Source organism: Astatotilapia calliptera, chromosome 16, assembly GCF_964374335.1.
Source record: "Astatotilapia calliptera chromosome 16, fAstCal68.1, whole genome shotgun sequence".
NCBI classification, from domain to species: domain Eukaryota; kingdom Metazoa; phylum Chordata; class Actinopteri; order Cichliformes; family Cichlidae; genus Astatotilapia; species Astatotilapia calliptera.
The window spans coordinates 22,219,903-22,232,265 of NC_137437.1; the positions used below are offsets into that span (position 1 = coordinate 22,219,903).

Sequence of the window (12,363 nt, forward strand, 5' to 3'; positions counted from 1 at the left end):
TACGTGGTTATTGAGGTATTTGCATCTTACAAAAGCCTTATTTGATTAGAAGAAGAGAACGAGCTTGCCTGCGTCTCCTTTTGATGAATGTGAGCCCACGCACATGAACAGTCCTTTTTTAAAACTTCTATAAAACTAGCACAGAAACTAAGGAAATTTGTTTCTGGCCAATAGATGTTATACCGTTGGCCTTTTTATTTCGCCTCAATGGTGCCACATTTGTAAAGAAAATGACTTTGTGGGTTGAGCAGCATAGTTGAGTTTGTGCTAATGAAAAACTTGCTAAATCTTCTCTGTCAGTGCCAAACATCTCATTCTGCTGTTGGTGCCATTTATTTGTTTGGATGATTGAAGTCTGAAAAAAATAATCTGAAGAATACATTTAACAATTTATTCATTGAACAAATACGACCACACTGACCACATTTGCCTACTTCAAGCTTATTTGTTGACTGGCAAACATGTTATGTCGGTTTAATTTGCTATATTAGATAAATTGCCAGGCCAGGTTTAGCTCACCCTCAACAGGGGCGTAATTTCCAGGGGGGGTTCAGTTCGAACTGAAGAAGCTTCCTGAAGAAGCTTCTCGGATGAGAGGTGAAACGTTTTCAAGCAACTTAAAGAAGACCAGACGCCTTTCTTTCCAAGCTCCTTAGACTACGATGACCTGGATGACTGAGAACCTTCACAGACATAAATGAATGTTAAACAAGCAGGGAAAAGCAAGTATACAGACTGCAGTCTGTGAGTGCAGAGCACCCACTGGTTGGTATTCACTATCAGACACAGGAATCCATAACCAGCAAGCTATCAGTCAGCAGGCGCATGCACACATTTATACACATACCAGCCTGTCAAATACCTATCACCAACAACTTACAATGTCCAGTCAACACCACTGAAAGGGAGGATTGTTCATAGCTAGGAAGTGATCAAGAAGCTTTCCCAGCATTCTTCAAGATGGACTCTGACTTCTTCACATTTCAACTTCTCAATGAGACAGTGTGTCTTCTTTGTGCAGCCGAGGAGAATGAACTCAGTCCCACAACGTTCGTCTTTATGCTCCAAATGTGACGACGAGCTCAACTCAAAAGCGAAAACGAATATATGCTGGCAAGATGATGCTAGATGGTATTCTGAATTCTGCATGTTTACTCCATGTCTAATGCACCCAGTCTTTTATAATATAGTCTTTTTAATATTCGTACCAAAATCTCAACCAACAAAGCTGATAGAGTATTAGAAGCATTTTGCTTTAGGAACTGAAATCACAAACTTGTGATTCCTTTTTCTTTTAGCAGTCAGAAATATTAGTCCTCTCTGGTTAATATGATTTTTGTATTGTACTACACAACTGCATGTTTAATCATCACCACTCTCAGATATCCTGTTTCACAAAGTGATTTTAAATATGCCTTAACTGGAATTTATGCCTCTGTGCTAAATCTACACCACAAACTAGAGCCTAACTGATATACTGGCCGATATTAGTCGAATTTATGTCGGACTATGTCAAATTTTTAAATTTTATTTTATTTTTTTAAAGAACCGATATTCATCTTAACAGCGTCGTAATCAATTCATCAGTGCGGCATGCAACAACTGGTTGTTGTGCCATTTAGTGCCATCAGTTCTTCCTTTGCATGTCCATCTACTTTTATCTGTTAAGAGTGGATCGACTTGAACAGACACTCTACTGCCAACTAGTGTTCTGGAGCCATATCTGTAGTGGAACAGTGGCATAAAAGGCAATCTATTATAATACACGACGACATCTTGCACACATCTCAGCACTACTGAGCAGCAGAGGAAGCTATGACAGTTTATCCAGCACTGGTTTCTGGGGCAGTAGGTGAGTTGAGATTTCACTGCAGATGAAAGAAAGAGGAGACCGCATGTGATAAGAAGCTAAACCTGTGGTGTAGTCAAGTGCAGTCAGGTGGAGGACTGGATAGCGCTTCTCATAGCGTGCTCATCAGAAGAACATTTCAAAGGATCCCTGTAGCCTCACAAGGTCTTTTACAGCTCAGCTCTCGGAAAGGCATCAATATTCCCCCAGGGCTGTCTGGTAACTGTCAAAACCCCAGAGTTGACTTCAGGAGAGCTCACCTCAAAAGGGCTACAGCTGGCTTTGAAGAGAGTTTCTACCCTCTTGACAGAAGACTGATATATCAAACCTGTACTCGCCTTCATGTTTCCTTTAATATTATTTGTGTTAAGCTGAAAATAATGTGAAAACTGTTTCAAAATAATCCGCAGCTGTATAACTGCAAACAACAGCCTTCTGTTAGACAAGGTGGTTTTAGCTAAACCAGAAACAACTTGAACATCTTGTTAATGACTGCTTCCTATCAATGAGGCTTTGCGAAAACGTGCAAATCTATGTAGACATCCTGAAGTGTTTTACAAAATTACCATTACCTAATGTCTGCGGTATTTGAGATCTTTCTGGAAAAGACGTTAAAGATAATCTTCAGAACATTTTTATGTGGCCTGTAGAGCTATTATCGCTTACAGCCAGAGCTAAAGTTATGGGACCAACCAAAACAGGAACAAAAAATACACACTGCACAATGACTCAAACGGTTAGCCACCACTCAGAGACAGCAGCCTGGATGCTGTTGATGCACAGCTACTGCCACAAAATAGAAATAAAGAGGAGATAAGCAACAACGAGGCCAAGGGATCAGACCACTAGCAATGAAGTCATCAGTTTACACAAACACACACCCACCTACACACACACACGCAACATGACGAGGTCTGGCAAGCCAAAAGCTACTGTTCCTCAGTAGAGAAAGAGAAAACAAAGGAGTCTAAGCAGGAATGGTATCAGCAAGGTGACCTTCGCACATGGATGTTAGAAAATAACGAGTCTCCAAGCTTTTCTAGGTAGAGAGATTATGCCAAATACATGTCATACTCTCTGGCGGTGATTTGCAGGCCTGCTCAGCTAATCAATAAATTAATCATCCCTTAAGCCCCCAAAAGGCAACGTTCCATCAGAACAGTTAACCTATTTTGATACACGCGAGAGCCTACCAGAGAACAATCCCCATGGGACCACAGTGCATATTTGGCAATTAAAATGATCCACTGCCCATAAAAGCAATACAATAATGCGAATAGCTGTTTTATGAGCCAGTGCAGGCTGACAAAGAGGTAAAGCATGGATCTACCTACAGGAAGGTCACACAGCTACCGCACGTACAACAAGAGCGTCCATAATAACTCAGCCTCAATCATTCCTCAGCCTCTCAGTGGAAATCATGGGGACCAAAATATTTCAGCCGCTATTTATGATTTTTCAAACACTTCCTGTGACCAACACTGAGATGCTGCAAGCTGCTGCATATGCAACAAGGGTGCAGGGGTTTCCCCCGTAACTCAATCAGCAGCCCATTAGGATTTTTAATCCAAAAATGGGACAATAACCTTCTATAACCAGAGGAGGTCACTGTGGAGATACCCAGGAGAATGTCACGAGGTGGGGCACAAAGAATTTATAACTACTAAAACAAAAACAAACAAAAAACTCCCCCGAAAACCCAAGAACAAAATTGAACCCAATTTTCTATCTCAACCAGCATGTTAAAAAAATAAAACTGAAAAGAAGACAGTCGTGTAGCACAAGAGGGATACAGGCAAGACAGGTACATTCAAAAGAGCGTAATCACCTCACGGGCCTGCGAGTGGCTCTTTAAACACACAGTAAAGTCTAGGTGCTGTACAACACATGTCAGAGCGCTGTGTTTCATGGCTAAGCTCTGGGCTTAGCTGATCAAAGCCGTGCCACTCAACGCCACCAGACTTTGCGGCTCAGGCATCCGTCACACTCCTAATTAACTCAATGTTTCTCTGTTGTCCCCTGTGAAGTTTTCATGAAAAGAACAACCACTTAGCTGGGGCCTTCCAAACTGCAGTAGATTATCCAATGTGTCAGGAAATGAAGGCCAGCCACAAAATGCTTTCTGAATCTGTGAAACCACTTCCCCTGCCCGTGCAGCGCTGATGTGCAGCACGGGACGGAGACCAAACAGATGTGCGAAAAAATGCACTTAAGGATTTACTGCATGTATAAATGAATGCGGTGTACCTGAACTAGCTGACAGGAGTAGTTTCACACCACTAAAAAAAAAAAAAAAAAAAAAAAAAAAACATTAAAAATTAATCAACTGCTTTTCTCCACTATTGGCAAGTTATTGTTTTGTAGAGAAATGTCTCTCAGAGGAAAGCAGAAGATCTTTGATGGAGCATATTAAGCAACTAAGCCTTGCTATCAGACACACCATGTATGCATCAATAAAATTAGATATACTGGCCCTTTTCAGTCTTCTAATAGGTAACATCGCTGGATTAATCAATCAGTTAAATGGCAGCGTTGTGTATTCAGATATAGGTCATACATATGGGAAATATTCCTCGTGACCTCAATCAAACAATCCCACAGTGATAGAAAAAGGAAGAATAAATGGGGACATTTTGCATCAAGTCAACTATGTAAAGGGACCTAATATAACAGGTCGGGCTTTATTATATTTAACATGGCACTTATATGTTGATAGCCATTTAAAGCTCTTTTATGTAGTTATAGGAACATGTCCTTATGCCCTTTTAGTAAATCGATCAGAAAACATGAAACTGCAATTTTTTAAAAGGGGAGATCAAATGTGTTGGCTCACCTGTCTGAAGCAACATTGTTTTCTATTACATCTAATCAATCTCGTCTCTACACACTGAATAATCCATGTTATATGAAATCACTACCGTTGTGCCACATGAATAAAAGCAACTCTCTCTGTTTAGAGAAGCTTCGTGGATTGTTTCTATTACTTTCTGATGAGGAAAAAATGAATATCTAGCTTCAAAACGAAGATTATAGCCATTACAAGCCGATCTATGACATGTGAACTATCAAAGTTTGTATATAATAAGCAGTTTATTCTGTAAGAGATGTTAAGCTGCAGGAAATATTACACACTACAAATGAAGTTCAACACAGTCAGGCTTTCTTTGCCTTTCTTTGTCAAGCTAGCTTGAAAAAACCTAAACCCCAGTTGGAGATAATAGGGATCACAACGGTGGTTAGCTACTTTTTTCAGTCAAGCCAGGCTTTGTGTTCCAGTGCTTTGCACTCTCATATAAAAATAGGTGTTTCTCAGGTCATGTGATTCTTCCTCTGCTCAAAACGATCCCTATGAGTGTCCCTTACTTAAATGAGAGAAGTTATAACTTGGTGATAAAAAGATGTAAATAACACAAAAAATACAACAGTAAAAAGCAACAGTTTTACAGATAAGACAAAAGACTAATGCTACAGAAAATTGTTACTTTTGGGAGTATTAAAATAAGCATTTTGATCCAAGTGAACAATTTTATCACTGAGTGCTGCTGTTTTTTTTTCTAAGGTGACAGCTGTAAATTAGTAATCTCACTTTGCAGTACACCCCTCGCCTTCAAGAAACGTCTGTATATTGTATCTTGTAGTGAACTTGCAGGTCAAGCATACATTTCCAAAACACTGTTCCTTTGTTGTGAAGTGACTGATCTCCACATGTGTTTGCTGGATGAAAACATCCTCTGGCTCTGATTAAACAGGACCAGACGCTTGTAAACTTTATGTTTGTGTCAGAATTTACCAATAATTCATGCTTTGCTGTTACAAACATCTGCATACGGATTACTGTAACTCAGATGAACGCGTGCTAGTTTCAAGAGTGATCCGTACTAAATGAATATACACCTTGATGACTCAACAAAAAGGTAAATTCAGCATCATCGTCACAAAGCTGAAACCCTTCCTGCAGCGTGTTTAATAATTCTCGTCCATGGGTTTTCACAGTTATCTGCGAGGACAGTGGAGGAGAATTAACAGACCCTCCCCCAGCCCTCTCCTGCTGGTGGTCCTCCATAAAATCCTATCTTGTCCCTCCACTTTTTCCCCCTTTTTCATGCCTCAGAGCACCCCAAGAGGGAATATGCTTTTAATGAGTGTCCCCTTTCCCCTGTCCCCTGGGCCATTTTCTCCTTCACAAACCCAGCCTCATAGCTCTCTTCATCCCCTTGTGCTCATTCATTTCAAGCACTCATTGCAAATCCTGAGTCATCCGAGGAAAATGAACACATTTAACTTGAGTGGCAGCTAAACAAACAAAACTCTACTTCGCAGGGCATTTGTGTTTTTTAAACAAGAAAGCACATTTGCAATTGTTTTCAGTTTCCACTGAACATCTGCATAATGCACTGCATCGCGGTCTCAGGATTATTTCAGTACTGGGATTTGGGAGAATTGCAGAAAATGTGCATAACAGTGAAAAATGCTACAGCAAACAGGATTTCCTAAGAAATGCAAAGAAATACGATGCGATCTTCAACCCTTAAAACTGCAGTTATTCAATTATTTTTTTCACAGAGACATTCACAACCTACAAACTTCCTATCACCTCATCTTTACACTAAATAGATCAAAGCTGTAACCACTCTAAACAATGGCTTGATAGCCCACAGATGAGTGCCACATGTGAGTGGGGACCACAATGGCCACTTAAAGGATTTCTCTCCCTTTTGCAAAGTCTCCAAAATACAAAGACTCAGGTTAAAACGAGTTCCGCCACAATTAGGTATTCCTGGCTTTGAAGCTCTCCACAACCGCTGACAAAGATGCCCTCAACGCAATGGACAGAAGAAGCTTTGGAGGATTTAGATCAAATGTAAACACACACCTATTATCAGCCAGCAAAGTGTAAACACACAGTGAAGTCGCAGGAGGCCTCCTCTTCGACACAAGGCGATCAAATACAAGGGTGAAGTGGAAAAAACAACTCTCTGTAAACAGACTGCGCCCACAGAGTAACTGCTGGGATCCAGAGTGGTCCAGCTATCATTACTTTCGATACAGTGTGACTTAGTTTTCCAAGAATGACAAAGCTCACAATTTCTATATTTTGAGATAAATATGTTAAAATCTGTACTAGCACTCCTGGATGGCTGTCAGCAGTTATGCAAAGGAACCTGACGTGTGATCTATTTTAAGTGACTGGATGGGTTTTCAAAAAATAGAAAGACTAAAAATAACCAAAATCACTCAACTTGGGAACATTAAAGGTTACAACAGATCTGAAAAAATATTCATAATATGAAAAATGGCAAGCATCATGCAGTTAACTTTTAGGAAAGAGAATTAGACGGTAGAGGGGGAAAAGCAAGCACTGAATTTAATCAAGCAGTACCTGGTGATCGCTTGTTACTGCGCAAGGGCATCATGTAGGACTGCCGAGGCAGCAGAGGTGAGGAGGGGAGCGACATGGACACTCCCTTGGCAAGGCTTAACCTGAAAACTTCATCCTGTGCATTAGGGAGACCACTGCCAGGCCCCTGGGGCTGGGGGTTTCCTTCAGTCGGGAATCTTCTTTGGACACTATGGCTATGAACGTCACCTGTTGAGGAGAACCACAACCTTGTTACTGCGTTTACAAAGCACGACCACTTCTGCATGCCATGAAACAGAAAGAAGGACTTGATCTAGGCAAAGTCTGATATTTTCATAACCCTTTTCAATATTCGTCAAGCCTAATCAGCACAAATCTTAATCTTGAGTGGGATGGACCAGTGAAACTGCCCTTTTTGTCAGTGTAAAGAGGATTTGCTGCACATTTCACCCCTGATAAACCTTCATATAAGAAAAAGCAGAGCACTTTCAATTGTACCTTTCAGTTTTTCTGCATGACAAAGACTATAGTAAATGGAGGAAATCTGTCAGCACGATTAAACTGTAAACATAAATGTGTAAAATTACCGCTGGCTTGTTGCCCAGACTGCCTGTAACTATTAAACAAAGATTTGGTTAATTAACAGAAAGTGCTCGGTTTTTGTTTTTAAACTTTGGTTTAGTACGCACAGCCATGGGGGACGTCTGTATCAATAAGAAAAGTTGAAAAAGAAATACAGTTAAAAAGCTCAAATTTATGCCTTGCCTCAAGTTTTTCAAAGGGAGGCAGGACTGGACTCTTTGCTGGACCGATTCTGGCCCCTGAGCCTTATGTTTGACACTCCCAACATAGACCCACTGACTTTAGGCTTACCATATTTTCTTACTCTGCTAGTGTCTTTTGGATTTTTGTGTAGGAAAAGATCTGAAGCTTTGAGGGCTACTAAACAACCAATGTATTGCAATAGGACTCTGATCGCCGACTATTAGCTGTGTTTACCAACTGGTTTGCTTCATCTTGTCTCACTAATTCACATTTTCTGAGCTTGGGTGGCTTTATTCAGAACCACAGGTTTCTGTGGTTGACCACATGTAGATGTAGTCGTTTTTGTTTTAAACTATACACATAATTAAATTAACGGTCATTAAACAAATCTGGCAAAACCTTGCTCTTAGATCTGAAAAAATGCTGAATCCACTGAATATTCAATATGTCTGAACTTTTGATCTTCTTAAATTCGTCTGATTAAACTATACTGCTTCAATATACCCCCGTTTTACTGCTAAAACATTAAACACCCTTATTTAATTTATTTTGGGCCAGTGAAAAGGTGTCTTGCCATTAGAAAGTACATGTCTCCTGGGTTTTAAAGACTCAACTTTGCAAAATTTTACAAGGACAGCTCAATAAATGTATTTTTTATAGTTCTAGTTATAATTTGCTATTTTAAAAAAAGTATCTTAGAATGAAAAAAAAAACCCTTAGTGTACACTTTAGATTAAAAAATAGACCTTGGGGCTGACACAAATGAAATCATGTACCAAAACCTTCCTGACTCTGAATGCCAGAAATGAAAAACCTCAGAGGAAACCTTGGCAACCTTTCCTGCAGCAGAAAGCAGTTTGGTTCCCACAGGATGGCATTTTTGAATGTCAAAAAGACATACAGCTATCAGGTAAAAAAAAAAAAAAAAAATCCTTCAGCTTTTGACAAGAAAAGCAAAAGTCCCTTTTTTAAAATCATGACCACACAATTTTGTGTCTGGGCAATCATTGTACTGTTGTGCAACCTTGTTACACAGGCAAGTACCACAGGTTTGAATAGAAAAATGTTCTGGTCTCTCACTGATATTTTTTGAAATTAAAATATTGAACATGAATGAGGTTTCAAAGACTCAAAAACTGTTAGAAATTACATCAAAGGAATGGAAATGCAATGCCAAAAAAAAACGCCTAAAACATGGTCATTAAAAAGCTTTCATGACCAAGTCGGCTGTCAGCCTTTCACTAAATTTTACTGTCACTTGTAAACAGACCAATAACATGCTAATGGATATTTCATAACAACAACAAAAAACCCTCCCTTGGAACTCAAGGAAACCTGAAAGACACATGTAGCATGGATGGGCAAACACTGCGAGACTGAAGTGCACGTCCAAGCTTCCACAACCATCGTGCAGTGTTCCTTCCCGATGAGATCTGCATCCAAGCCAGCACCCTGGAATGTGCTTTACCCAGGAAGCTGAGCAGTGTAGCCCACCCTCGAGCCCTCTCTTTGACAACCACCACATCTGCTAATCAATAGGCACAGCCTCCAGCCTACAAGCAACACTTAAGAGTCATGTCAGTTGAGATATCCCAACAACCTGCAGAGGCTTCGGCATCTCAGGGCTAAAATAATTCACATTTTTTCCCTGGAACTGTAAAACTCAACTATCTCACAGGCCTCTGGCAAGGATACAGAATGCACAAAACATATCAAACAGTCCAAGAAAAATATACGTACAGTTACAGCCTTTTAGAAAATGTGCTGGTTAGAATCCTGATAATTCTCTCTCCACTGACAAACAACATCCCCACTAATAGTAAGTTTTGCTGAACTTGGCCCCAGTTTTCTCTTACAGTCAAGAAATTTCTGGGGTCCATTCAGGTCATAGTAAGGACTGAAGGAGAAATAGCTGTGAAAAAAATGACTGCAGAAATTTGGAGACATTAAGGAAAAGAGTGAAAACTGTTGGTTTTCAGTAAAAGGACATCACCGATAAGTCTCTCACAAGGTTGCTGGAACGACAAACAAGGATGTCTGGTAGAGGTGGGGGGAAAAAAGTCAAAACAGACCTGGATGCCTGAAAAACAAGGTCATATAATATATATTTAAACCAGGGATCATGGGCCTGTTAGAATTTCTCACGACCATGGTACAGATGAGAACATTACGTTAGTGGTGCAAACACAGTTGCGTGTCATTGACCACAGAGTAGAGATAATAGACAATTCACTAACTGTCTGTTGTTTGCAGGTATTTTAGGTATTTTGTGGGAAAAAGCTTGTGACTTCAAGAGTTTCATTTCCAGCTCTTTATCTGTACTGTTATCTTTTTCTCTCTGCAAGACTATAACACTGATGAATACGGAGCTGGGAAAACAACAAGCCTTTATTATTTTTCATGTTTATTCTGAAAACAAGTGTTGCGTCCCTCGTCTTGCTGAGATCCTTTCATTTTGCCACTCAGCTAATTACAGTGTGTTTGTTGCCCACCACCCAAACCAGCTATGTCAGCTGAGTGTCTCTGACCTAAGACTATAAAACGTTTAAAACTGGAAACTGTTGTTTTTAGGCCGACAGTTGTACTAAATCACAACGGGCACAAACAGGGGAATAAAGGCTAAAGAAAATGACTATATTTCAAGCTGTGGTAACAAAAAAATGAAAAACTCTGCTCTCAAAAGGTTTTAGTGCATTACGCATTTCATTGTAGTTCATCTTTGTTTTAAAATATCCAGCCTTGTCAGACACTTTTTACTTAACCCACAGAGCTTCAGTTAACGTGTCGCAGCCTCGTTCATGTGTTTCTAGCAGCTTCATAAACCAAACCTGACAAGACTGAGACTTCAAGGAGGTAAAACTGGCTTTTTTACTCTTACCAGAGACCATGTGCCTGCACAGGTGGGCCTTCATAGGTGCAAAAGCTAAACTGCTCTCTGATGACTAATATTAAAAACACGATCCTCGTTGAAAATATATGACTGCACATGTTATGCTGCCTCTAATCTTGATGAAAGTGCATTGTGCACACTTTTCTGTTTCCCTTTAAAACAAAATATCACAATTTAAAATTGATCTCAAAGGTATCAAAGCAGTTCACAGAGGCACAAAAGCACAAACTCACTGGCTGTTTAGTTCAGCTTGCAGATTATTAACACCTGCAGCTGCTGTTTGTGCGCTCAGGGTCTCTCCACAATCCCGTTCAGTGGGGTGTGACGTTTGGCTGTGAGCTTCAACTCTCCATGTGGCTGCCAAGCAACACTCCCAGGGCGTGCACCCAGGGGTCTCCGTCCTAGTCTGTGCATTGTCTGCACCCATAAGACTTTACTGATAGTTTTTCAATTGAAGTAGATTTTGAAAAAATAAACTCACACGTAGGCCTAGATATTTCCTTACCTATCAAAACACAGTAATACTGTGCATCATACACAAAAACTGTTTCCCACAATCTCTACCATGACTTTGCTCAGTACCTCAGTAAGAGTTTGATCCCTAAATGGAAAAAAACAAGTCTTGCTTCAGTGAAAACCAATCCTGCATGGAAAGACCAATCTAGGCACAGCGCCGGCTAATAGCAATGTAATCTATTTTGCAGATTTAAAGTTGCCCACTCATCATTGCCACAAATTAATATGTATGAATTTATCAACCTCAAGATAATACCCAACTAGCAATACAGATCATACGTCAGTACACCGAACGAAATAGTAACTGCCGTTGTGGTGAACCACAGTAATGTCAATTAGCTTCGGTTAAGTTTTCAAGTCTTCAGTAAATTAGTGCTGACTCCTGTCTGTAGCCTGAGGTTTGAAGAAATCACAGAAGACTCAATTGCGAGAGGGGAAACTACTATTAGCAACCCATGTCTCTCTTTGGGGATATGAGTTCCGCTGGTCTGCTGGGCTAATCAGAAACAGGGACCCATTTACTCCACGCCTCTGCCTTACCAGAGGGGACAAAAAGCAGTCTTGTTTTTTAAAGGGCTCCTAAACAAAGAAGAATGCCAGAGACAGGAAGCAGAAAGGCCGCAATGACACCTCTGCATGCCTGCAGACATGGAAAAAAACCTGTGAATGATTCAAAGGTCACCCAGTGAAGGCCAGGACCTGTCGTTACCTTGACCTGAGTGGGACCCACTGCACGCACACTGACAGAGACGCTTTAAAGGGTCCTTAGGGGAGTGTGTTTGTGCATATAACTGTGACTGTGGGTTATGCAAACAGAGATGAGACGATGCAAGGAAGCTAAGTTGATTTCTCCCCAGTGGGGAGCATTTAACACAAACCATATGACAAGCCTTGCATTTCTATTGCTAATCCTACATCAATTAATTACCCCAGTGCGCCTGGGGTTAAGGCACCGACCATGTCCACCACATACATGACCACAGA

The 12,363-nt window shown here is 40.5% G+C and overlaps 1 protein-coding gene across 6 annotated transcripts in view; it reads right to left on the reverse strand.

Moving 5' to 3' along the window:
* The window catches only part of tanc1b (tetratricopeptide repeat, ankyrin repeat and coiled-coil containing 1b), a 120,503-nt gene that overhangs the window by 74,727 nt on the left and 33,413 nt on the right, over positions 1-12,363 (reverse strand). For 5 of the 6 annotated variants that reach the window (XM_080290932.1, XM_080290931.1, XM_080290929.1 and 2 more), the window contains exon 3: positions 7,230-7,436. The exons of the other annotated variant lie outside the window; for it this stretch is intronic. In XM_080290932.1, the coding sequence (XP_080147058.1) occupies positions 7,230-7,436 (207 nt within the window). The remainder of the gene's footprint in view (positions 1-7,229; positions 7,437-12,363) is intronic. 6 annotated transcript variants of the gene reach the window in all.